This window comes from Camelus ferus, chromosome 34 (assembly GCF_009834535.1).
Source record: "Camelus ferus isolate YT-003-E chromosome 34, BCGSAC_Cfer_1.0, whole genome shotgun sequence".
NCBI classification, from domain to species: domain Eukaryota; kingdom Metazoa; phylum Chordata; class Mammalia; order Artiodactyla; family Camelidae; genus Camelus; species Camelus ferus.
The window spans coordinates 21,417,179-21,443,201 of record NC_045729.1 but is presented as its reverse complement, the minus strand read 5'-3'; the positions used below and the strand labels follow the sequence as shown (position 1 = coordinate 21,443,201).

General features: G+C 53.7%; 2 protein-coding genes across 3 annotated transcripts; both read right to left on the bottom strand.

Moving 5' to 3' along the window:
- Positions 1-745: 745 nt before the first annotated feature.
- On the bottom strand, positions 746-14,559 carry TUBA8 (tubulin alpha 8). 2 transcript variants are annotated; one of them, XM_032473070.1, is made up of 5 exons: positions 14,404-14,559; positions 7,269-7,491; positions 5,746-5,894; positions 3,674-4,354; positions 746-1,057 (listed from the first exon to the last, which is right to left on the bottom strand). In XM_032473070.1, the coding sequence occupies exons 1-5, from the start codon at positions 14,404-14,406 to the stop codon at positions 764-766; spliced, it is 1,350 nt and encodes a 449-aa protein (XP_032328961.1). In that variant the 5' UTR covers positions 14,407-14,559; the 3' UTR covers positions 746-763. The 2 variants fall into 2 exon arrangements, with proteins under 2 accessions (XP_032328961.1, XP_006178381.2); XM_006178319.3 differs by lacking the exon at positions 14,404-14,559 and adding an exon at positions 7,587-8,096.
- Positions 14,560-16,866: 2,307 nt separating this feature from the next.
- Positions 16,867-25,876, bottom strand: PEX26 (peroxisomal biogenesis factor 26). The gene is made up of 5 exons (XM_006178323.3): positions 25,325-25,876; positions 24,071-24,211; positions 23,336-23,631; positions 21,630-21,776; positions 16,867-19,431 (listed from the first exon to the last, which is right to left on the bottom strand). The coding sequence occupies exons 1-5, from the start codon at positions 25,537-25,539 to the stop codon at positions 19,331-19,333; spliced, it is 900 nt and encodes a 299-aa protein (XP_006178385.2). The 5' UTR covers positions 25,540-25,876; the 3' UTR covers positions 16,867-19,330.
- Between the last annotated feature and the right edge of the window lie 147 nt (positions 25,877-26,023).

The following is a 26,023-nucleotide window of genomic DNA, read 5'->3' as shown; positions in this document are numbered from 1 at the left end:
GCTCCACCCTTGTGTCTGCAACACAGTTTCCTCATCTACAAAATGAGTAGGAGCTCTGTTTTCAGGTGTTGAGAAGGTAGAGATAAGGTATGTGTGTGCATAAAGCATAGTAGATATTCTACTTAAAACCTTCCAAATTCCGAACAGAAGTGCCTCTGTTTCCCTTAGAAAAAAACCTCAGCTCCTCACTGCGATCTGTGAGGCTGGACCACACGCTCCCTCCACTGCCCCCCAGGCATACGGGCCTCCTCTCCACACACGAAGCCTGTCCCACAGCTGCCAGCGCCCTCCAATGCAGGGCACCCCGTGCAGGCTCCGCGCTGCTCCCCGGTGCCCCCAGGCCTCATCCGACCCCCAGGCCCTCCCGTCACTGCACTGAGGCGGTCTCATTTACATGTGTATGTACAGCGGCAGGAAGTGGGCTCTTGCTTCCCTCCCTCCCTAGGATCTTCCCGAAGCCCAGGTCTGTCCTCCCACTTTCCGGCCCAGCCAGTAGGCTCTGTGTGCGGGGTGGGTCCCAGCCTCACTGAGAACTTTAAGTCCCTCTCAGGCCCCACACACATGACTCAGCTTCACCCCAACCCAGAGACAGCGACCCTTGTCGCTTCTGCTGACACAGCAGCTTTCCCCCGAGGAGGCAGAGCACGGCATCCGTTTTCACCACGTCACCCTGGGGTGGGAGTGTGGTCTCTTGCCCTGGGGAGAGTTAAATGTGCTGGGGGCAATGTGAATAATGAGACACAGCCAAGAGGAACGTCTGTATTTAAAATTCCTCCCCTTCGTTCTCTTCCTCAAACGAATCAGTCCCCACTTCCTCATAATCCTTCTCCAGGGCAGCCAGGTCCTCCCTGGCCTCGGAGAACTCTCCTTCTTCCATTCCCTCTCCGACGTACCAGTGCACAAATGCCCGCTTGGCATACATGAGGTCGAACTTGTGGTCCAGGCGGGCCCAGGCCTCGGCAATGGCCGTGGTGTTGCTCAGCATGCACACGGCCCGCTGCACCTTGGCCAGGTCCCCTCCAGGCACCACCGTGGGGGGCTGGTAGTTGATGCCCACCTGAGGAACAGAGAAGCAGGGTGCGGGGAAGTCAGCAGATAACTCAAGACAGGGGCACCTGGGTTGCGAGGCAGGTGTGGGGATGGGCAGCAGGGCTGGATGTGGAACCGGGAAGTGGCGAGCAGGTGGGTGGAGAGAGGTGCGTGAGGAAGAGAAAGTAAAAGCCGGTGGTCTGGGTCAGGAGACTTGAAGGGAAGGGAAGGGCTAGTGGGAGACTCAAGGTGACAAGCAAGAGCAGCGCACAGGGGTCCTGCAGGGGAGTGAGCCGTGCAAGGCAGATTCAATTTACTATAAAGTACACTCTTTTCAGTGGCATCTCAATTTCCTTTTAGTCATGCTGTCAATAAATTTAGGGCGTTTCTCTGCCAAGGGTGAAGGGCTGTTTAAAAGATCACGGAGATGTTCTCAAGCAATAAAGAAAAAAGAGGCAAAAGGTTCCGGGGATGGTGTTAGTGTCTACTAAGCCCTTTGTCTCTTGGAAGAAAAGCAAGGACTCCAATCAAAGAAGGTCAGTTAGAACTCTTGCTGGACGAGACAACTCCCCAAGTTCCAGTAGCGCGGAGGGTCCTCCAAGCTAACCAGCCCAATCTGATGGTGGGTCTACTATCCTTGAAATCTCCCTTCTCCTCACACACATTTCCCAAACCAGCTCCTTCTAGGAACTGCAGGATCCTGGAAGGAGCCTAAGGTAACAGACCGTGATAACATTTGTGAGACACTGAGAACGACAGAGCCGGCCCAAAGATGGCTCCCCTGCCCAGGCCACCAGGTCTCAACTGCCAATCTCTTAAGTCCATAGCTTGCAAGTGCATGTCCTCTCTAGAGGTGGAGGAGCAGGTATGGCAGCAGGGTGGGGAGCCCATTCCATGAACTCACAGTGGTCCATCACTGATTCCTCTTAGACAAAACTGGTGGTGGAGGTGATGCTGGAACAGGGGCAGAGGGCCAGAATGAACATAAACTTGGCTGCAGCACATATCTCGCTAGGTCAGCCAACTATGCTGTCCTTTGAGCAGCAGTACCCCCGACCCATGTCAGATGGGGACACACACCCGGGGGAGGATACTGGGGGGCAGCTCAACAGCACCCGCCCCCAGCACGGGCTTGTCTGAGAAGCACTGAAGGGTCTAGGACGGCCCGACCATCCTGGTCTCACCCCAGAGCCTCAGTGTGAAATAAAGGAGTAGAACACAGGCACCTCTCTCTGCTGATTTCTCCACCACCCTCACGTCTCATTCCTTCTATTTTTTCCCTGTTCATTTCCTACTAGCTTGTTTTATTGTTTGCTTCCATTTGAAAGAGAAAGAAAACAGTCTGGGGGAAGATCTTGGCTGTTTTCACAAGAGCAAGCAGAAGTGCCATGTGGAAATGCACAGTCTGCGAGGAAGGGTCCTATATGGGGGGTGACAGCTCAGTGGTAGGGTGTATGCCTGGCCTGCACAAGGTCCTGGGTTCAGTCCCCAGGACCTCCATCCAAATAAATAAACAAACTTAATTACCTCCCCCCACCAAAAAAATAATGATGATAATATATAGGAAGAAGGGTCCTGTACACAGCTGGGAGCTGCGTGCAGGGAGAACACCCCCTCCGTCAGCAGATCGTCTCCGTCGAAGCCTCACAGGCAAACAGGTCAGCCGAGAGGTCGGCGTGGTGCCTCGTTTTTCTAGGTCCACCGGGGAAAACTGAGACATGCTCATGTCTGTGTCCCCAGCAACTGGCACAACCACCTCTGGTGTTTGGTGAACCACTGAATTATTAAAGGATCACCTGAGGGACTAACTGACATGAATGGTGGCAGTGGCCTTGACGGGAGGGACTCTGATGATAGATGGTGGAGACACAGGACCAAGTGGTCCAGCCAACACATGTGCAAAGAGCAGCCCAGCCAGGGTGACTCAGGGGTGTTCCCACATCCAGCAGTCCCTGGTCCTGGGAGCCAGGGTCCTCTCTGGCTGGTCCAAGCCCCATCACTGACCTGTCACTGACCTGCAGCAAGCTCACCCCTGGTTAATGGAAAATGTCAGGGCTTCACAGTCACGTAATAGCCATAAAATTTCTTATCCTTACTCTAAATTAACTGATTACAAGGTGAATATTTAATTTTTCAGAATAAACTGTGGAGAGGAGCACATCTTCTGTTAGAGGAGGGAACTCTGGCAACTTGAATAGTTGGGTTCCCTCCATTCTCTGATCTGTTGTCAGATCATAGCTACCTCTCCCCACCCACCCTGTGCATCCCATTCACACACAAGTTCTTTCCAGCCCAGGTCATTACTCCCTGTAAGAGAAAAGCCCTTTTCTGCCTGACCTTTGAGATGCTTGCAGACCTTAGGATAGGAGCGGTGGGCACCCTTCTCCCTGTTGAAGTAGTGCCCCTCCCCTTCTTCCAATAACCCTCTCAAAGTATCTCCTTACCAAAAATAAGTGAATGAATGAACGATTGAAGTTAGCATTACATTCGGCTTAAGCCCCTCTTCCCTCCTCATCCCGTAAAGCCTGAAGCTCCCACAGAATCATGTATCAGCCCAAGACCCCGAGTTTGCACCTCTCTCTCCCCATCCTCGGTGCCCCTCTGCTTCTTTAGGTGTCTGTCTCCTCGGAACACCAGCTCTCACCTTGAAGCCTGTGGGACACCAGTCTACAAACTGGATGGTCCTCTTGGTCTTGATGGCAGCAATGGCGACGTTCACATCCTTGGGCACCACGTCCCCCCGGTAGAGCATGCAGCAGGCCATGTACTTGCCGTGGCGGGGGTCACACTTCACCATCTGGCTGTTGGGCTCGAAGCAGGAGCTGGTGATCTCAGCCACGGAAAGCTGCTCGTGGTAGGCCTTCTCAGCAGAGATGATGGGCGCGTAGGTGACCAGGGGGAAGTGGATGCGGGGGTAGGGCACCAGGTTGGTCTGGAACTCAGTGAGGTCCACGTTGAGGGCCCCGTCGAAGCGCAGGGAGGCCGTGATGGAGGACACGATCTGGCTGATGAGGCGGTTGAGGTTGGTGTAGGTGGGCCGCTCGATGTCCAGGTTGCGCCGGCAGATGTCATAAATGGCCTCGTTGTCCACCATGAAGGCGCAGTCCGAGTGCTCCAGTGTGGTGTGCGTGGTCAGGATGGAGTTGTAGGGCTCAACCACGGCCGTGGAGACCTGGGGGGCTGGGTAGATAGCAAACTCCAGCTTGGACTTCTTGCCGTAGTCCAGGGAGAGGCGCTCCATGAGCAGAGATGTGAAGCCAGAGCCGGTGCCACCCCCGAAGCTGTGGAAGATGAGAAAACCCTGCAAGCCAGAGCAGGCATCTGTCTGGGAGAGGACACGAGACAAGTTTCTGAGACACTGCCCCGTGGGCAATGGCAGGCAACCCCTCTGTCCGCCCCACTCCATCCCTCAACATTTTCAAGTGGGTGAAATCAAAACAGCCTTGAAGTAGGGAAACACTGCAAAGGAATTGCAGCAATCCTGGGAGAGATGGCTAAAACACGGGGCAGCAAACACGCACACACCTCTAGATCCATGAAGGTTCCCATCCAGTGGCCTGGTTGGACCAGGCATGAGGGTCCAGAACTACAGTGGACAATGCATCTGCCCTGTGGCAACCCCAACTCCTTGCCCCACTTCCCTGGCCCTCGTCATGTGATTGTGTGGGAGCTGCAGACCCACACATCCCAGCCCAACCTGGGAAGGTGACGCAGGGTACCAATTTCAGAAAGATAAACGGGGTCAGAGAACCTGAGACCTGACGTCAACTCTGCTGGGTTTCCCAGTTGTAAAAATGTGAGCAAGTTACTGAGCTCTCCAGGCTTGTGTTTCCTCTTGGTTAAAGTGAGGACAATTAAAAAAAAATGCACCCCAAAGTATACTATGATAATTAAATGAGATGGCCCAGTGTGCTGAGCAAGGATCTGCCAGTCAGTGAGTGCTCAACGGTAGCTCTCACCAGAGCTGGAGAATCCATAAATCACACAACTTCCCCATTGAGTGTGCTCTGTGATTGCTCAGTCCAGGGGCTCTGAACTTTGGTGGACCACAGACAGCTTTGAGACCTGATGACCCCTCAGAGCCCTGCTCTAAACAGAAAGGTGAACACATATGAACATTCATCGTCCTTAGCTCCCAAGAACCCCTGACCACGTCCAACCTTTTCTGTTGCACAGAAACAGGGCTTAAGTAGACAAGTGACTCACCCTACAACTCAGCTTTCTAGTCAACCCTACAATCCAGTTCAGATCCCGACTCTTGTCACTTTCCTGGCCCTCAATTTCTTCAGTACAGTAAAGTACAAGGAAGAGTCCTCTTTTGCATCATTACTAAGGGGACTAAGTGAAGGAACATACGTGCTGAAATGGATAAACAGTCGTCTTCTTCTCTTCCAAGTTAAGTGCTTTGTTAGCGTGTGCTTCCAACAAGCAAAGAGCTTCACCTTCCTCACACCTGGAATTTCCCCCAGATGCTACCCTAGAGCATCAGTAAGTGTCAACAGGGCATCAGTCTGGAGGGTAGTCCATGATGTCCGGGTAGAGGAAGGGGAACCACCCCTGCGAATGCTTCTTACAGAACATAAGCAGAAATTCCCAAATATTAGGAGCCTGTCCTGCAGCCGGGGGTCAGGTGCCCACCCAGCCTGTTCAGAGGGGTGAGTCCAAGCATGTCCACTTTAGTTGCCTCACCAGCTCCCGGCCCCTGTAAACACATACCAGCTTCCGTATGCGGTCCAACACCAGGTCAATGCTCTCCTTGCCCACGGTGTAGTGGCCCCGGGCATAGTTGTTAGCTGCATCCTCTTTTCCTGTGATCAGCTGCTCTGGATGGAAGAGCTGGCGGTAGGTTCCCGCCCGAACCTCATCTACCGAGAGGGGGAACCATCACGTCTTGCTACCTAGTTCCCAGAGGAGAAGCCTCCCTCCCCAGTAGAATGCCGTATGACACCATTCTGGGTCTCCACCTCCCCGAGCCATTAAACTCCACTGAGGGGAAACCAGACAGCCCCATTATACATCTGCGAGGCTAAGAGAATTCCAGGATAACACAGGCACTAAGAGAGCCAGAAGCCCGGGACTCAAGCAGGCAATGCTGGCTGGACTTTAAAAAGCTGGACAAACACCAAGGTTGATTGCCTCTTCCAACCTGACCCTCAAGGTTTCCCTCTTGTTTTTCATTAATGCTGCAAAATTTACCCCGAATTTTAACCCAATTTCACTTGTATCAAAATGTTCTAGGGACACAGAGAAAGATTCAGAATGATGTGCCTGGGCCCTAGGCTCCCCCAGGAATTGTCCCAACCCTGACCTCTGCCTCAAGGTGGCAATAGCATATGTCAGGCATTAGAAATACTTCAGAACGACTTTGAAGCAAAGCTATGTTCCAGGTTCCAGAAAAGCCGGAGCCCAGGAGAGGCTGTCGGGGGTGCCCTGCTCACCTCCAAGGTCCACACAGAGCAGACATGTGGCAGACCAAGTCCCACTACATCCCCTCTCCTCTGCAGGGTTCCCCCAGGGAAATCACCTACATGTGCAGAGGCCTGGGAAGGTCACCTGCACTTTCTGTATTTGTATGAAGTATATGAGGGGTGGAGGGCCGGGAGTCTATTGCCCCAGAAATCATTGTTCCTGCACCACAGGCAGTGCCCAGACATCTCTGTGGCACTGGTCCGCCCTTGCTTGGATGAGCAGGCTTTGAAGCTGAGGAAATCCTGATGAAGAAGGAGGACTGGCCCAGGGGGACACTCAGGGTGCTGGGGGTTACAGGGAGAACAAGAATCCTGCCCTGACACAAGTCAGAATTCCTGCTTCCTGTGGTCCAGGTGAGGTTCATTCTGAACTATAGCCACCTCCAGCTGTAAGAGAACATCTCATGTGTGAGCTACTGCAAGGTCATACCAGGCCTGCGAGGACGGACTGCAGTTGTAGAATCGGAAACATATACTTTGGGAAACTGACTGTTGGGGGACTTTTTATAATTTCTGAAATTATTTGTATTTTTGACCCTTAGTATTTAGTGCACAATCTTGGCCATCTCGGTCTGTCTCAGCAGCCTTTAAGTCGAGAGCGTTAGGTTGGAGCTTTAAGGGGGAGCAGAGTGGGAACAGTGGGAACTCCAGGAGTCACCCCCTCCCACGGGCTGAGCCCCACCCCTCTCCACGGGCTGAGCCCCAGCTGCCACGGGCCAAGGCCTCTGCGGTCTGGAGCTGCGTCTTTGCAGGGGCCCCAGCCATACTCACCCACCACAGTGGGCTCCAGGTCGACCATGACAGCCCGGGGCACGTGCTTCCCATTGCCAGTCTCACTGAAGAAGGTGGTGAAGGAGTCATCATCATGGACCTTGCTGGCCTGTGCGCCGAAGGTGCCATCGGCCTGGATGCCATGCTCCAAGCAGAAGAGCTCCCAGCAGGCATTGCCGATCTGAACCCCAGCTTGGCCCACGTGGACGGATATGCACTCCCGCTGTGGGGGGACAGCAGTCCAGTTGGAGAACCCCAGACTGGCCACACCGCTGCCCCAGACCCCCCAGACCCTCACCTCTGAGGATTTGTGCCTACCTGGCACTTGACGGACAGGACACCCATCCCTCCAGCTGTGCCCTCCCACAACAAATCAAGACTGGTTCCAAAGAAGAACCACAGCTTTGTGGTCTGCCCTAAAGATTGCTTTCCAGGGTTAATCCTTTGTATCCAGAAAGGGAGGGGGCAGCTGCACAGATAAAACAGGGGCTGATTCCAAACCATGAGACTCCTGCACCGATGAAGCAGGTCAAAGGAAGAACCAATGAGAACAGCAGAAACTTCCCCCAAATCCACTGCCAGGCACGGCACAGCGCTCCCATTCCCGCAGCCACCTGAGCCTCCTAGACACTCCACATCATGGAGCAGAGGAGCTCGCACAGGAGGGCTGTGCTTTGGGTGTCATGGGTGTCATTAGTGTTCTGGTCACAAACTAGGAATAAGGATCATACCTCAGCAAGGCAGGGGTGGGAGGGGACTGTGTAGGCTCTTCCCAAACCCCGAATGACTGCAAAATTCCTTTGTAGCCACCGTAACCTGCTCCCTTGCCCACAGCAGGCCAAGTGCTAAATAAAGTTGACCTTTACAGTGTTTTTACCTCCGTGCTGCTCCGGTGTGAAGCCACAATTACCTGACTGGTCCAAGTAAAGAAGCTGAGGATGGGGAGGGGTGTGTGTGATTGTGAGTATGAGTGTGTGTGAGAATGTCAGTGTGAGCGTGTGTCATGGTTTGGCTGGGACCATGGCCTCGCCGCTCCACCGCGCACCGCTGGGGGAAGCAGTGGCCCCACTAGGAGGCTCTGTGCCTGGGATGGAGCCCAGCAGGAAAGCATGTGCCTGGTGTGTGGCTTCTATTCTTATCTGTGACCCGACCTGGCATTTTCCAGCTCCAGGAACCCAAGCCAGGGGCAGGGCCTCCAAAGACCGAGGCCGGGGCCTCCAGAAGCCGTGGCCAGCATGGGGTCCGGGGCTCCTGGAACCCTGGAAACTCTCTGGGCAAGGATGCCAGACAACTGCCCAGGGCAGCACCTCAAAGGGTTGAGGGTGTCAGGACCTGCTGCCCCTAACTCAGCACCTCTCCACACCTGTCTCTGAGCCCTGCCCTCTGAGTGTCACGGCAGCCTCGCTGGGTATACGGCCAGCTGTGTGTCAATGAGAATGAGCCTGGTGGCCGGGAAAGGGCTTCGCTCACACAGTCACCTGCACCCCAGGTTCAGATCTTGCCTCTCAGTTTACCTACGGTGCTGCGTGACCTGGGCTGAGCTACGCAGCCTCCCTTCTCGTGAAGATTAGTTACCGTGACCACTTTGTTGAGGCTGTCTCTCTGTCTTTATGTATTTTCATTACTGTAGCTTTATTCCCCACCTGAACAGGCACACTTGGAAGTTAGAGACCTCAGGCTGCTATTCCTCTCACAGTGAAAGGACTTCATCTTAGGACTCGATTCAGGCCTAAGAAGGCAGGGTCCCCCGCCCAGGAGCCACCCCACAATCAGACCACATTTTCACATGCAGCCGTGGCTTCCTCCGAGGGTTGTGAGCTGAGGGGACGCTGGAGACGCCTGAAAGGAGAGGGGCTACGTGTTGTCTTCTGGGTGACTCATCCCCTTGGCCCCAACCCTCAGCCCCAGAGCCTCACCCCCCACCCCACCCCAACCATCCTCCAGGCCTGTCTGTGGGGCCGCTGACACGCTGGGCCTTCCTGTGAGGATGCAGGGCTATTCTGGGAAGATCAGAGGTCTGCATCTTCCTGAAAACCACCGGCCTAGTGCTATCAAAGTTTTCATAGCCCTTTGACCTCGCGTGACTCAGTATGCCCGTCTCCACCAATGAAACCAGTGTCTCTGACACACACACACCCTTAGGAAGAGCTGCTTTCCCTGTTAAACTGATTCATAAGAGTAACTGGAGGTGTAAGATAGACTCTGCGGCAACTGACAGGCTCATAAGTGCTTCCAGGGGTAGCAACCTGTCAGGAGAAAAGGTGGGCCTCTCAGCACCGTCCTCCTAATAGGACCCAGGGCCCCTGGGGAAACGGAGGATTCTAGGTCTGGGGCTGAGAACACAGACGCCGGCACAGACAGGACAATGTCAGAGGGTCCCAGAAAGCAACCGGAAGAGGCTTCCACGGCCGAAGAAGGAACAACCTGAGGGTTGAGAAGAAGCATGGCAATACTGATGGAAGAGGATGCACGTGTGAAACTCCACAAGCCCTCCTCTGGCCAGTGGGCCTTGGCCATGACGGCTTCCTGCCTGGAGGCTCGACACAGAATGCATGGCACACACTGGGGCTGATGGCCTTGGGGCCGCCCTCCGCCCAGAAAGGTCATCCACCTGCCGTGACCAGGGTGCTGTGTGAGCTCTGGCCTTCAGGACACTAGAGCTGGGCTGGTCCCATGGTCCCCAGACATGATTCCCACCCCACTGTTATATAGACAAAAAGGCTGAGGCTCAGAAAGGTAGAGGGACAGACTCGAAATTTCACAGAAACGCAGGGAAAGAGCCTGGACCGAAATCCAGGTCTTCTGCCCTCGGCCTGAGCCCTCTCCTGTCACCACCCAGCTGCTACCTCACTGGCACTCGAACTCCAGGCCCCTGGTGGGGCACACCTACACCCGGGAAGCCTGACGGTAGAAAGCAAGGAAGCTCGCAGGGCAAGACTCCAAACAGCAGAAAGCGCAGAGAGAAAGAACACAGCTCACAGTGGGGCCTGGGAAAGTGGGCCTCCTCCCTGGAAGAACCAGCGCTCCATTCCACCAGGCGGGTGTGCACTGGGGTGGGGCGGGGCTGGGCGCGCTGGCCCAGCAGAGGACGTCATGCCTGGGGTTTGCGCCACACTCGTATCTCAGATTCCCTCTCCAGCTAGGGGGCCAGAGCTATTCCTCTCAGTTCTATTTTGAAGCTGGGCTTGTAGGGCTCAGGCCAGCTTTCTGCTCCTGGGACCCTGTAGGGTAAAGGCGGTCCCCCAGGTGCCGTGGAGCCTCTCAGCCCAGGAGTCCAGGGGATGGAGATGAAGGAGACAGAGAGACTTAGTATAGGGGCTCCTTTCCTCAAGCAAAGTGTGACACCCCCAGTCAGACTAGTGCCCGCAGCAACAAAGGTGGCCCGCTCTGTTGTTCCACAATTGTTTATCCTACTCCGGGCAAGAAGGCACTGAGAGGTCCTGGGCCAACACCTTTCACCCTCCAGGTCTCTCACTAAATGCCCACACAGCAGCATGGGGCCCCACAGCGTGCGCCCTGTCCCCTTCCTCCCATCACTGCTTTATGCACAAGTCCCAGCTGCTCGTCCAGTCTTCTGACTCTCCCGCTGGAGAGAGAGAGTTCTGGGAAAGCAAGGAGCCCCGGCATCGAGCATAGGCTTGAATGCAGCAGGTGCTCCGTAAGTACAAGGGTGATGGAACAGAACCCTGCCAGGCGGGGGCTTACAGTCTATCTGATGAGGGGGATAGTGGCCCAGGCCTCAGAGGCAGTGGGAGCTCAAAAGAGAAAAAACAACTTCTGGCTTGCTCCCCTGAAGGAAGAATATTTGCAGAGGTCTTGGAGAAGCTAGCCATGCCAACAGGCTGTAGGGGCATCTTAGTTGGATTTGGCAGCAGTGCAAACAAGAGGCGGGAAATTTAAGGCAGGTCTCACAACGTGCTGAATTTGAAATGCAGGCTCACAAGGTACAGAGCAGACGAGGCTTCTGGCCACCCCCAGCCACCCTCCACGCTCCACAGAACAGTCCTTTCATAACTCCACTGCAAGAGACTTTTCCTTATGTCGATCTTAGGTGATTTCTGTTTTAGGAGTGATCGTTTCCTGTTTATTTGGTGTCAGAGGATCAGATAAGCTAATTGTGATCCTCTGCAGAAGGAGGCTTTGCAGTGGTAAACATCGTTTTAAAGTATCACAAAACAGTAAAACTGGCATAGTATCTAGGAAGGAGGCTGACACAGGCCAGCAGTGCACCTCAGTGAGAACCTGGGACCCGTCCGCAGATGCCGACCACCTGCATGTCAAACACCACATATTATTATACCCAGTTACTTCGAGTTTTCAGGCTGGGATAATACATCCCCTACACTGTAGGATCCAGGTAAGATGACAGGTAAAAAGCAGAGCCAGGGTTCCAGAGGAATAATTAAAGTAAGAATGTGATTAATGGAAGATTGAACTATCTCTGCTCAAAATCCTTCAATTAGAGCATAGTTGGGCTCACTTGGACGAAGAACAGATAGCAAGCTAGAAACAGCAGGAACAGAGTTGACCTGAATTAACACTAGTGAGTGAGAGGGCTCAGACCGCAGGCCCTGTAGGGACAGCACAGACATCCTGTGGGGAGGGCAGGGGCTGGTCAGCAGATTCCCAGCACGAGACCCTTAGAGTCAAAAGGCCCTTGTGCTTTAGCTGAACTGGGGCCAAGTGCAGGAGTGGGGGGTGGGGGGTGTCCCCTGTTTGCCCGTTCTCTTCCACAGCTCATTATCTGGGAGAAATTCTAACGGGAAGACATGGACAGGGAAAGTCAACCGCACAGGCTGCAGAGAGTAGGGTCAGTCCCGTAGTGCCTAAGGGAAAGTGGCAGTGGGTCCACTCTGCCCCCAAGGGCGCCACATCCTCCCACCCACCCCTGCGCTGGCCCTGTACTCACCAGCTCTTTCCTCCCCAAGAATTAAACTTTTCATCCTCCTCTCAAGGTCACTGGAGAGCCCCTCAAGAAGGACACTCGGCAACAGCATTACCCCTCTGCTCTGCTCTGCTCTCCCCACCTGAGCCTGGACGCTTCCTACAGAAACTCACTGCCTAGGGAAGGGGACCCTCCGCTGCTCAGAGCACGTGCCCAACGACCTCTGATCCCTGGAGAGGGTGGTGCAGCGACCCCCTCTGAGGTGCTCTGAGGTCAGACAGGAGCCAGGGCTCTGCAGCGCTCAGCCAGGCCTGCCTACCACAGACAAAGAGGCAGTGTCCATCTCGCTGGAGAATACTCTCCCCTCTAACTGCCCATTTTTGTAGGAAGACAGGCTCTTGGTTGCCATCTGCTGCCAATCCCCACCAGAACTCACTGGTGCCCCAGCCCAGAAGGAATGCAGTCAGGGAGGCTGGGCTTCAGATCCCCTCTCCTCCCCAGGAAACACAGACACTTGCTCTGAGGCCTGGGGTCACTGACACGGGCTTGGCTAGGTATTTTCAGAAACTTGCCTATTGGATGTACACCGAAGTTTGCTCAGAGGATTAAGAGCCTGGGCTCCCCTCGGAGAGTCACTATGGCTCTCAGGTCAGAACTAAAATACGCAAGAGATGGCACTTTGAAAATCATAGAGCACTAGCTATGTGCTGGATATTATAAATATTAAACATGAAATCTTGAGTACGCTGCCTAGGATTTGCTTCAAAATAGCAGGAGAGGGAAAGGGGAATAAATGAAGCAAGACTCTTCGTAAGTAGGTAATTGTTAGATTCTGATGAGGGACATACAGGGGTTCATTGTGCCATTCTCCTGTGTATAAGTTTGGCGATCTCTGTAATAAAAAGGTTAAAATAGTAAAGCTAGGTGGAGCCTTGGAAATTTAAACCAGAGCCCCTCTTCATTTTGTAGATGAGAAAAACCACTCCAGAGAGGTTAAGTGACTTTGTTGAAGTCACACAGCTAGCTGCAGAGCCAGGAGCCAGGGCTTCAGGCAGGAGTGGATTCCTCTGGCCACTGTCCCCAGTACCCCAAGGAGCCTGCTCTGGGAAGGGACGGTGCTGGACAGACTCCAGCTAGACTCAGCAGAGCTGGGGCCAGAGCCAGGGGCCCTGGGCACTTTCCAGAGTCAGCAGAGACCAGGAGGAGAGAGGTTCTCACCTGGCTTGCTGGTCACTGACACCAGAGCAAGAGCGTCCAGAGAGCCTGACCTTGGCTTGTTAAAGTGCCCACTAGGCCCCCTTCCCCCACCCAACCTTTCCACACCCCCTTTCCTGAGGTCCAGACACCAGGGCTCTGGATGAGGAGATCTGTGGGTTTCCAGGTGTTCAGGGAAGTGGACTGGAGGCAAATTTTACCCACCCCAGGGGGCAGGGGGTGAAGAGAGGGATTCCAGAGGGTGGGACTGTGGAGTCTGGAGAGGTCTTCTCCAGCAAGTAATATCCGTGTCTGCAAAGGAGACAGAGGCAGGAGGGGGAAGGGGGAGCCCCTACATCAGAGCAGGAAACAAAACGAGAGATCGGAAGCCCCAACCCCACCCCCATCCCCACCCCACCCCGCCTTTTGGAGGGAGACTTTGGTGGGCCAAAGTCCTCTGGCTTTGACCGCTGGGAAAACGGGTCAGTCGAGTGGGGCCAGGGGCCTGAGAAGCCAAGCGCTCTCGAGCTGTAATTGCTCAAACCCAACCAGACGGCCGGCGGGGGGCGCGGGGGGGGGGGGGGACGGGGAGAATGAGGCCCCGGGTGTGGGGGCTGTGACGCTCTAAGTCATATTTGGTTGTGTTTGGGAACCTGACTGCGCCCACTCCCCAGGGCCCCCCCGCCCAGCCGATCCATCGGGAATTCCTGGGGGTCCCCTTTCCCCCTCGACTCTGGTGCCTGAGTTGCCACACGGTGATTCCTCAAAACCTCACCTCTTCTGCGCGGGCTTCCCCCTTGCCGTCCCCTCCCCTGGGTCCCTGTGTGGGGCGACTCGCCCCCTTCTCCGCTTTTTCTCTCCGATAAAGGACGCTGGTACCGGGTGTCCTCTGCCCAGGGTAGGAACCCCTGGTCCCTGACTGACAGCCCCACGAGACTTCGAGCTCTGCAGATCCAAAGCGATCTGTAAGCCCCCCGCCCCCCGCGGAGACGCGGCTCTGGGCTGGGCGCCCTCGGCCCCGCGCCCCCGACCCCCTCCCCGCCGAGGAAGGCTCACCATCGCTGCCGCTCTCCTAGCCCGCTCGCTCCCGGCTGGGCCTGCCCACCCCAACTGCTCCAGATACGGCCGCCTCCGCTGTCGTGACACCGCGCGGGAGGGGGCCGGGGACAGACATGCGGGGCCAGCAGCCGGCCGGCAGCATCACAGTGCGCGGGGGCGGGCGGGACGGCGGACCGGGCAGGTCACAATTACTGCTCCCCGCCCACCAGCGGCTCAGGGGCTCAGGTCCTGTCCTGGGCGCCGCAAGCGCGGGCATCCCGGGTTTCTGCGCTCCTAGGATCAGCCTTTGTAATTCCAGCTGCTTTTCATTTTAGAATGTAAAAATGCTGCTAGAATAAATGTTCATCGCTCCCCAAACTTCTTCCTGCTGCCAAACACTAGCTGACCTGCAGGGAAGGCCTGGCCCAAGCAGGGAAGGCACCTGGTTGGGGTTCAGTTCCCTGCAGCCACCCCAGTCCAGGAGAGTGCGTGGGGCGGTGGGGACGCAGGGTTCACGGTGGGAGGAAGGGGGTCTAAGCTTTGTGCTTGAGCAAATTGCTGAGCCCCTGCGCTGAAGCCCGTTCCCACCTCCATCAAGTCCTCCCTGGCTGCTGGGGAATTAAAGGAGGTACCCCTTAGTGAACAGAGCTGGAGCTCAGCACTTCCTCTGCTCCTGTTTCCTCTGCAGCGTTATCTCCCTCCACCACCGTTTTCACATCTTTCTCCTGATCGGTTTATCATCACTCCCTCCTCCTAATTTACCCAGAAAGTGCAGAAGGACATCAGGGTCCTGGCTGCCTCTCTGCTCAGTGACAGAACCTCCTCTTGGTGGCCACAAATGGTGTGGAAGGGCCAGGGTCTGCCCTACTTCCCCGGGTTGGAGCAGGTGGGACAATGGGGCTGGCCTCGTTAACAGCCCCTCTCCTCTGCTTCAGATTTTGCCATTTTATTTTATTAAACTTCTCCCCATTTCCCTTCCCCTCCCCAGTTTGGTGGTGGGCAGGTTCTTTATTGTTCCCTTGGTCTCACTGCAAACTTCCCCACCACAGGCCAGTCCGTGCTGAGTAACCCAGCTTCTGTCTTCGCTCCCCAGGCCCTGACCACCAAGGGCCACGTCACTGCAGGCAAACCCAAGGCTTCTCCACAAGGAACTACCACGCGGAGCTTCTCCAGCCAGGCGTGGCGCCTCTCCAAGTGTCCAGGCACAGATACAGACTTACCTTCCCTTCCATCCCTGACAGGTGCCTATCTCTGGCCAGTAGAGTGAGAACACTTTTTCCTTTATTTTATTATTTAGCAATCTGTTCTGCTGAGCACCATTTCTATATTCTCCTATTTACACTGTTTCTAGAGGATGAGACACATATCTTAATCATCTTTCCATCTGAGAGCATCCCAAACACAATGCACTGATATATACAGTACTTAGTAAACTACAAGTTGGATTTTGTCTTATACTAGAAGATCCTAAAAATTGAGACTCATGATTAAGCTAAGTGCCAAGCACATGGTAAATCCCCAATAAAGGATGACAGCTAGTATTAACCATTTATTTATTTACCTTCCAAAACTCCCATAGCTTATTTTACTACTTCTTCCATTACACTCATCATCCCTCACTTTGGACCCTTGGTATATGTACGTGTGCATGTTTAAGCATCCCTACAAAGCTGGAACACCTTGAAGGCAGGGGTGGTTATTCATCTTGGTGTCCCCCCCCCCTTCAGGGTGCACCAAAGATGCTCAGTAAACATCGCTGAGTAAACTGACTTTTGAGTTCTCTCTGTGAACCACCAAGTATGTTATGAGCAGGGTAAAAACTGTAACAATGATACTGGTGATGGCATTCAGCAGCCTCCACTGTCATGGCTCCCTGAACTTCGTGGTCTTTCCCCTTCATGGGGAAGGGACTGGAGGGGCCACGAGGGAACTCGTCTCCTTCACAAGTTGGTGCAAGCTGATCAGAGGCCACCCTGGGCACCCACCCACTGAGGCTGCCCACTGCACCCCAATTCCTCTTCTCCCCTGCCAACCTTCCCCGGTCCCCCCTCCCCCAGCACCCTACACTTTAAAGCACCTGCCGCAGGTGGTCTTCTCACAGAACCTAGTAGAACCATCCCACTGGTGGCTGAAGTTACCTCCCAGATACGTCCGCATATTGGCAGTGAGCTGACTTTTGGGCAGGGGGGCCAGTCACAGTGCAGTGAGAGGAACACTGGGTGGGTGGGGAGACTCTGGTCTCACGCAGGCTGTCACCTGGGGGCATGGCTTCACCCCTCGGGACACCAGGCTCTCCATTTCCTTAACTCACAAAGGGGCTTTAGTAGGTGGTCTTTCCAGACCAAATGTCTGCCAACCACGCTACACGGGCTGCTTCTCTGGACTGGACAGCGCCAGCCCACAGAAATGTCTGATGAGCCCTCTTTAGGCAAGTTTAAACATTCTGGTAGCCCCACAACAAAAAAGTAAAAGCAAGTAAAATTAATTTTAGTAATAGATTTTATTTAGCCCAATATATCCAAAATATTAATTTCTACATGCAATCAATATAAAAATTGAGTTTCCTCTTTTTAGTTCTACGTGTTTGAAATCAGTGTATACGTACAGAATTTACAGTGCGTATTTACGTCTCAGCTTGGACCAGCCACATTTCAAAGGCTCAAAGGCCACCTGTGGCTAGAGGCAAGCGCCCTGGAAAGCACAGGTGCAAGTGTGACAGGGATGCCCTCCCTTGGCTCCAGACCTCGTCAAGCCCAGAGCTCAGGACGGACTGGAGCAGCAGTCTGCATCCTCAGAAAAGACCCAGGGCACCAGGGAGGGGGCCTGAGTTCTTGTCTGACTGGGAGGTGGCTGGTTACCAGACAAGACTGCAGAGCTCAAGACAAACAGGAAGCAGAGAACCCAGGGCCACATGGTGACTTCGGGGCTTCCACAACCCAAAACCCACACATGCACCAAAGCACAGAGGCACCCCCCGTCCGTCAGGTACGTCTGCTCATTCTCTTAAACGCCTCTGAACACCTTCTAACCCCCAGGCACTCGGCTGGGCAATGGGGACACAGCTATCCTCCTGAGAGCCCTCACCTGGGTTAGGCAGCACACTAGGTACTTCACAAGAGGCTCTCAGTTACTCCCTGAAAAGTCCCCCTGAGAGAAGAGCCGACTCACAGATGAGGTCAAATCACTCTCCAACATCCACACACCTAGCAAGCAGGAGGGCAGGGACCACACCTGCCCCATGAACACAAGCCACACCCCGAGCTTCAAAGAGCTCAGTGACTGGAGGCCCCAGAATCCCACAATCACAAAGCCACGGGGTCACCACCACAGAAGGGGAATGAAGTAGGGCCTGGAGCAGGGGGCGTCAGGAAAGGATTCCCAGAGGCAACCCTTGAATAAGTCTGGAAGGTCGAGGGGCTTACCAGGCAAAAGTGGGGCAGGACCCCCAGAGGGATCAGCAGGTGCAAAAGGCAGAGGTGTGAGGGGCGCAGCTTCAGAAAACTGACTGTGGGCAGCTGGATCAGAGGCCCCAGGTCAAAGTGGGGGTGTTGGCCAAAACCAGTGCCTGAGGGCCTTAACTTCCATGAAGATAGGTTTTACCCAGGGTGTGAACACGACCAGATTTAAAAATCATTCCAGAGGAGAGACCTCAAACTAACTGCTTCCCTTCTCTGCAGGGTTCTTCACTCCCAGCTTTGCTGCTGGACCACACCCTAGGACTTAACCTCCCCAGGGCCTGAAGTTTACTTCCTCCACTCTTTTTATGAAAGAGAAGCTGTTGACCTGTAGCTCCTGAAAATCTCAAAAGCTGATAAGCCTTCCTGTGCTGCCAAAAGCCTTCCCTGGCCCACAGCAGGCAGTGCTCTATGCGCACTTGCGCAGAAACAGGCAGGGCTCTTGTGGCCAGAGACAGAAAACACTGAGGCATTCAACCCCAATGCCTCCTCCCTCTGACAAGGAATAAAATTGTTCACTGCCCTCAAAGCCATGCCTCCCCTCCGCCCAGCCCCCTCCACACACTCCTGCCAGCTCACCTGATTACCCGTTCCATTTTCAGCTCATCAGCCTTTGAGGCTGGCCTACTTTTCAAGGCCATAGGAACAGAAAAACTTGTGCATTATACAAACAACAGAATATAACAGAACAACAGGACACAGAAGGGGGGAAACCAGCAACCTTGGTGTGTACCAAGGAGGCCAGGGCACAGGCAGAACCTGGTAAACAGCCGCAGTCAAAGTGCAAACTGCTGCAGGGCAGGGGAGGGGAGAGAGGGCAGAGATACCCGGTGTAACAGAGCTGAGCCTGGCTCAGCCACAACGACCTGGAAAATTGAGCTGAAGCCCAGGAGGCACCAGGCGAGATCCCCTTACTCAGGGAGAGGAGCAGCCCGTGACTCTGGAAGCCATGCCCAGTCTGAACGGGCCACCCAGAGGTGCAGTGATAAACCACCAGACCAGACTCAGGGGAAGAGGGCACTCTCAGACCTCACCCTGCCCAGGGAGGGCCTGCCCTGGGGGTGACTTTCAGAGGTGAGTGCTTCAAGCAAGCGGAAGGCCAAGGTCCCCCTACCAGGACCTTGTTCTGAACTTCCAGCTTCATCAACACCAGCCTGAAAAATCAAAACCCTGCCTTTGCAGGAAGACAGAATGTTTCACAGGCACACTCTCCGTTCCCAAGCCCCTCCTGAGTGAGGCACCTCTGTGGGGCTTGTGCCCTCTGGCCCCACCTTGTTTCACACCACCTACCAAGCCAGCCAAGTGAGGTGCAAAGGGGAGGGTGTTCAGGGAGCAAGACATGGTGTACTGGCCGGATAAGCACCCTTCTAGAATTTGGGTGGCTGCGCCGGCAGGGCCCAGACAGCAGCAGGAAACAGGCTGCCCTGGAAAGTGACTCTGCTCATCCGCCAGCCTGGGAAGCAGGGGCTGAGGTGAATGAGGAAGACCTCTCAGTCGTGGATGGGAAGCCGGCAGAGAGGAGACATGGCCTCGCGGATCCGACGGAAGAGCTGAGCCAGCTGGTTGACGAAGGTCAGGGAAGGAGGAGCAGCTGCAGGGAGAGGGGTCAGTGGGCCTCCCACCCCCACCGTCCCACCGGGAGCCCCATCCTCCCACTGGAGGACTGATCTCAGTGCTGCCCCTCCCAGAGTAAAGACTTCCCTTCTCCAGGATGTATTTTCTTCACTTGGGTTACAGCACCCTTAACTTTGCTGAGAAAACGATCCAAATATATTGCTTTAATCTAACTTTCTGACATACAGGAAGCCTAACCAATGGTGGCTGCCTCTGAGGCTGCCACATTCCTTTTAGTACCTTTTACATTTGAAGCCAAGTGGCAGTATTTCCTGTTTTTATCGTAAATTAATTATATTGAAAATAAAAGTAAAGCCCTCTTCTTTGGAATTAAAGCTGAGTTGGTTTTTTTCCTTATGTGAATTGCTGGTTTTTAATTGATTTTTTCCTTTCTTCAAAAGAAAAATGTTCTTTTCTTTTAAAAATGTTAGTAAGAACGCTATTACAGTCTGCCTTCTTTACATCCTCTCTACTGGGCCTGAGCAGAGTCAGACGGCCTGGAGGCCAAAGCTCCCTGAGGGAAGCAGCTCAGGTGGCCCCTCAATGACCCTAACCAGGAGACCAGGTTTTATGAGACTGAAAGACTCGTAAGAACCACTAAAGTTTCTAAGTTTTTACCAAGTCTCTGAAAAAATGTAGGTCAGAGGGCACACAGGGATGAACACAAACTCTCCTCAGGTTTCCTGAGAGCCAGTGAGTGAACCCCTCCTAAAGCAAACAGAGCTTTCAGAGGGAACTCCTGCTCAGTGTTCGGCCAAGGCGTCAAGGGTACAACCTGCACTGTGCAAAAACAGCTCCTGAACAAGCAAAGACTAAACCAAGAACAACAGACAAAACATCTGTGTGACCCTGGGCCAATCATTCTTCTCTCTGGTTCTTAGGTTTTTCAACCAAAACAGAAAGAAAAAGAAAAGGGACTGGAAGAAGGGTTTCCAGTGTTCCCTTCAGGTTTGAAAGTTATACAATTCTATCCTAAGTCTAAATTCATGAGTAGAGATTAGATTTTAACTTACGGAGAGTAACACACCGAAAAGTCCAAGAGTGCACGCCTAACCTCCAGCCCAATGCCTCCAGGTCTGAGGAATTAACCCTGAGGACAAGCAGGGCTGCTCCCAAAAAGCACTAAGCTCACGTCTGCTTCACAGCATGGCAAAAAACAGACTAAGAAATAATCAAAACGTTCAATAAAACAGGGCATTGTAAAATCACTTATGGAAGTTCTTGTAAACTGGAATACTATTTAGCCATTTAAAGCTGAAAGCCATGTTTTAAAAAATACTTATCGGGGGAGGGAAAACTGGATGAAGGCAGTCAAAAGGCACGAACCTCCAGTTATAAGGCAGATAATTACTAGGGATATAACGCACAGTATGATAAATGTAATCAACATTGCTGCATGTTACACACAAAGGTTGTTAAAAGAATAAATCCTAAGAGTTCTCATTACAAGGAAAAATACTGTTTTCTATTTTAAAAATTGTTTATCCATATGAAATGATAAATGTTCACTATACTTAACGTGGCGATCATTCCATGATGTAAGTCAGTCAAATCATTATGCTGCACACCTTAAACTTACACAGCAGTGTACGTCAATTATATCTCAGTAAAACTGGAAGGAGATAAAGAACACTCATGACATGCAAAACTGCCTCCATATCCATAGAAAAAAACTAAGTAAAACCATTTCAAGTGATTTGTTTTCTCCTTTATATTTTTTTCTATTTTCTATATTCTCTAAAAGGTGCATGTATTCCTACAATCTGTTTCATTTGTTTGTTTATTTTCTGGGGTAGGAAATTAGGTTTTTATTTATTTATTTAATGGAGGCACTGGGGACTGAAGCCAGAACCTCAGGCATGCTAAGCACGCACTCCACCAGAACTATATCCCCACCCCATGACTGTTTTACAAAATATGATGAGAAAGGTTTTCTTTTTAACTCTGGGGCTCTACTCAGAGTTCACCCAGGATGCAAGGTCCACAGGGCAGAGTGGACCTTCTCCAGGACTGTCTCTCCTCCTGGGTGGGCTGGGCTGGCCAGGCTCAGGTCCACCAACCCATCCTCGCAGAAGAGACTCAAAAACCTCTACCCCAGGAGGGATCCCAAGGCCCAGCTCCTGTCAACTGCCCCTTCCTCAGGAGGGTGGGAGGGGGACAGGCGTCTTCACTCACCCGGATCCAACCTCACCACCAAGAGGCAGAGGACCAAGGCAGCCAGGAGGCCCCTTCTGAAGGGCAGAGAGAAAAGGTGGCTCACTGCAGAGTTCCACAGCTGGCGAAGCAAGGTCAGCAGAGGCAGGAACTTGTGGGAGGAGGAACCTGGCCAGGGAGACAGAGTGTGATTCCAAGGTAAGTAAGAGAACCAGCTTCCTGACTCTGAGCTTTGAGCTTGATCATAAGAGTCGAACAAAAGGTAACAAGACTGGTTTTCTCACGTAGTTCATAAAGTGTTTCTGAAGGAAATCCCAAAAGCTCCAAAGATGTTTTAAGGACAGACTACATCACTAGAGTATCATCTCCTTATGAGACGACTTTGGCAGACACATCTACTCAACTGCGTAAAACTGGAATACTTGGTGTTTTAATGAACAGCCTCCCTGTTTTACAGCATTCATTATATTTTGGCCTAAGATGTATGCATACAGTTACCCAGAGCAATAGTCCCCGATGAATGCAGGAAAACAAAGGGCCCCTAAAAGGTACAGAGAAGAAGGTCTTGGACTGTGAGTACGAACATCCCAGTCCTGATAGGACCCCCTGACCTCACCATCCAACCCCCTCCTCCCCAGGAAGTGGACAGGTTGAGGGTCTGAGGGGGCCACACACATCCCTGAAGCCAACAACCTGTTTGCAAAGAAGTAATCTTGTCTCAGCAGGTCCAAGCTCTTAAGCACACAAAGGAAAACACTTTGGAGACAGGATTACAGTCTCCTAATGGCTGAAGGCCTTTCATGTAGGAAAAAAAAAAGGTAGTAGGCCTATTCAACATGTTACCAACAGAAGAAAACAAGGATCAGTGGGTAAAAACTACCAGGAGGAAGATTTAGACTCAGCATCAGGAAGAACCTCCCTGCAGAACAGGCCACAGCTGGAATGAGCTGTTCTGGGAGAGAGTGAACTTTCTGTCCTTGCAAGTGTCCAAGTACAGATCAAAGGATCACTCAATCATTCAAGGGAAAGGAGGTGGAAAGGATTCAGGGACCAGGGGAAGGGTCTGGAGTAGAGGACCAGCCCCACCCTACCCAGCCCATGGAGGTGCCCCTGCAGGTGCTGGCCAGAGGACAGTGTTGGATCCTGAAGTGGTATCCCCATGGAAGCCGTCTGTCAAACTGCACTCTAATAAGCAGAGGAGGGCTGGCCCTGATGGGGTGGCCATCAGTTATGGAAGAAGATGCGGACAGGTCTGGAAAGTGAAGGCAGAAAGGAGGCTGGGTAGAGGGCTCAAGCTGAAGACAAGTCACTTCTATATCACAAGTCAAGTTATGAAGTTACCGTGTCAGCTGTTTATCTTCCTTTGGCTGTCCCCAAACATACCTCAGCTACATAAGTACCTGGGCCAGCATTTAGAGGAGGAGTAACATCCCACCCAGGCCAGCGTGGTGGAGGCAAGAGATCTAATGACAGGACCCCAAGGAGAAGGTGATTTCCAGGAGACAAAAGTCAAGGTTCTGAGATCTGCACCATCCGCCTTCCACTGTCAGCCTCAGAGGGTCTAGGCTGGGCTTTCTAAGCAACTCAACAGTTTTCTTATTCTGATCTGAAAGTTACTAGGACAAAAAATTGTTCCCAAGTTCCCAGGAATGTCATGGTGGATCCCAAGGTCCAAGAAAAAGCCCACAACTCTACTGAACAGAGGCCACAGAAAGATCATGTCCTACCTTCCAGGTTTAGCTTTTGGGTCTCCTCAGAGCCAGAGTGTCCGTGTTTCTGCTGTTGCCTCATGGTGCTAATCGCCTGGAGTGCGTTCAGACGCTGCTCTTCACTGAAGGCTGTAAAGCCTGCCACTAGCTCTTCAGCCTCTGACACACAGCCCAGAGGAAGCAGCACCCGCTGCAGGTGAAGTTCCACCAAGGCTCCGTACTCTGGAAGGCCCTGATTGTGAGGGTTTCGGAGCCAGGCACGGACAGCATCGAGCAGGGCTCCAGGCTCTTGCATTTTGCTGTATAAAAGAACACTGCAGCCCCAAATAACCCAATCCCCAAAAAAAGGGCAGTCAGTGCTTCAAGTCTGTTCATTTCTCATAACCACTCCTGCTACCGGCCCCTCCCCTGTGCCTGCTGGCCCTTTCCCTCGGGGTTGCTGGCACAGTAAGGACCAGGAGTTCTCCGGAGTAGCGAGCTCTCTCAGCTCTGACACATCCTACTTCTGTCACCCCACCTCACGTCTCCTATTCCTTCCTCTTTTCTCTACCCCACTCTTAAATTCCTCCTTCCTCATCCTTTGTTATGTTTTGAAGTCTGGGGTGAAAAAAAAAAAGGGAAAGAATTAGATTTGGAGGGAAACAGTAGGGAAGGGAAAAAATAAGGTATGAGGACTGTTCTGGGAGAGGACAGGAAAACCCTCTTGCTCTTGCACTGACCCAGTGTGTAAGCAGTACAGACCTAAGGACCTACCACAGTTCCAGGACTTTGGGGGGCAGCTTTTCGGGAACCTGGTAATACTGAAGAACCCAGGACAGGACTTCCCGCCACCGATCCATTTCTGCCAGGGCCTGGATCCCCACAACACACAGAGAGCATTTCACCTCCAACGAGCTGTCAGCAGAAAAGCCAGTTTGAGTTTAGAAGTGGTTCCCCTGAATTTCCATTCCCATCGCTACCCTGGGACAGTTCTTACCCAGCTCCCAACTCAGCAGCCATCACCTCTATCTTCCCCAGTATTACTCAAGTGGGCCTCACGGGCCCCAGCACAAGAGAAAACTGCCCTTTTCCCAGGAGCTACAAGTTCCTGTAAACCTAGAGGCAACTGCCCAACACACATCTGTTTCCAGGTTAATGAACAGGAAAGGTGCACTGACTCCTGAGGGGGAAAGGATAACGTGCAGCACAGCTATGTGGGTGGAAAGGGAGCTGGAGCTAAGAGGTTGCTCAGTGAAAAAATGGGCATGGAGCAAGGTTTTCGCCTGAGTGCAGGCACAGGAACGCGGCTACTGGCCTCTTAGCACCACCTCCTGAAGCAGGTCCAAGCACCCAGAATCACAGCCTGCAGCACTGACAGCAACAAGCCTTCGCCCAACCCCCTAAACACACAGCCAGGACTCCCCAGTTCTTCACCATTCTCTGCGGTCAGCTTTGACTTTTCTACCCACCCCTCTCTAGTGTGGCTTAATACAACTTTACAGTCCACGGAGGAATTATGCCCTCAACTACCAGAGAGGCTAGCTAAGCATTAGAAAGAGCAAGATAGGACCAAGATTTTCTTAGTACTGATTCTTTGATCCGATCCTTCAGCAGGAGCAGAACATTACTCCTGCTCTGAAGCCCATTCCCATTCACCAGCCAAAGATCAGAACGGGACAACTTGGGGGAGGGCTGTACCTGGAGACTTCCACTACCTTCTTACAGAAGTTAACTTAACAATACAACTCTGTCTTCCCATCATGCCATTATACTCTGGGGACAGAGAGGAAGAACTGGCTGTGGGTTCCCACCGGGCCCCGCTACATGACTCGAGCGCTTCCTCCTCACTGCGCAAAGCCTCCGTGTCCTCCTGGGTAGAATGGACACAAGATGAGCCCCAGCCCCTCGGAGAGGCACCGCTAAGGAAAGCAAGGCTCAAGGCTCCCGTGAACAATCTGGGATGGCAGAAGTCCTGGGGTCTGTTGCCCCTCCCACCGTCACCCGAAACCAACCGCGCCCAGCACGTACGCGCCCGCGGGCTCCTCGGCCAGGCCCTGCCAGGCGCGTTCGCAGGTGCGCAGGGCGGCGCGGAAGTCCCGGTGCACCACCAGCAGGTCGGCCGCCTCCTCCAGCAGAAGTGCGGCCGCCGACGGGGCCGGGGCGGTGCTCACCGGCTCGCTGCTCCGCAGGGGCCCCCCGAGCCCCCTGAGGGGGGCTGCAGAGGAGGCGAGGTCACTCCTCATAGGTGGCCGCCAGCGGCCGCCCTCCAGGGGCTGCGGGGTGTCCGGTGCGTCTTGGGGAGGAGGAAGGGACCTCACGGCCTGGCCCACGACCCTACCGAGGCCGCAGCCCGAGAAAAGGGCGGCGCGGCTGGGCTCGCCTGCGGCTCCGGCGCGGGACGGCCTGACGCCCTCGGATTTGCAGAGCACGTGTCCCCGGATACTTGGCCCCGACAAGGACTAGGACCCCCGGGCTCCCGAGGGCCGACCCCGGATCGTCTCTAGGGGCAGGGCCGCAGCCGCGGGCACGGGACCACAAGCACCGACATACTCGCTACGCGCGTAGCCCCGGCCAAAGCTCGGCGCCCGGCGGCGCGGGGCACTCTGGGAGTTGTAGTTCCGCTCCTGGCGCGGCCACCCTGCCGGCCCAGACGGGGCCTCGGACTACAAGCCCCAGCATGCCGCGCCCCGGATGCCGTGGCCGTCGGAGGAAGCCGCGAGCTGAAGG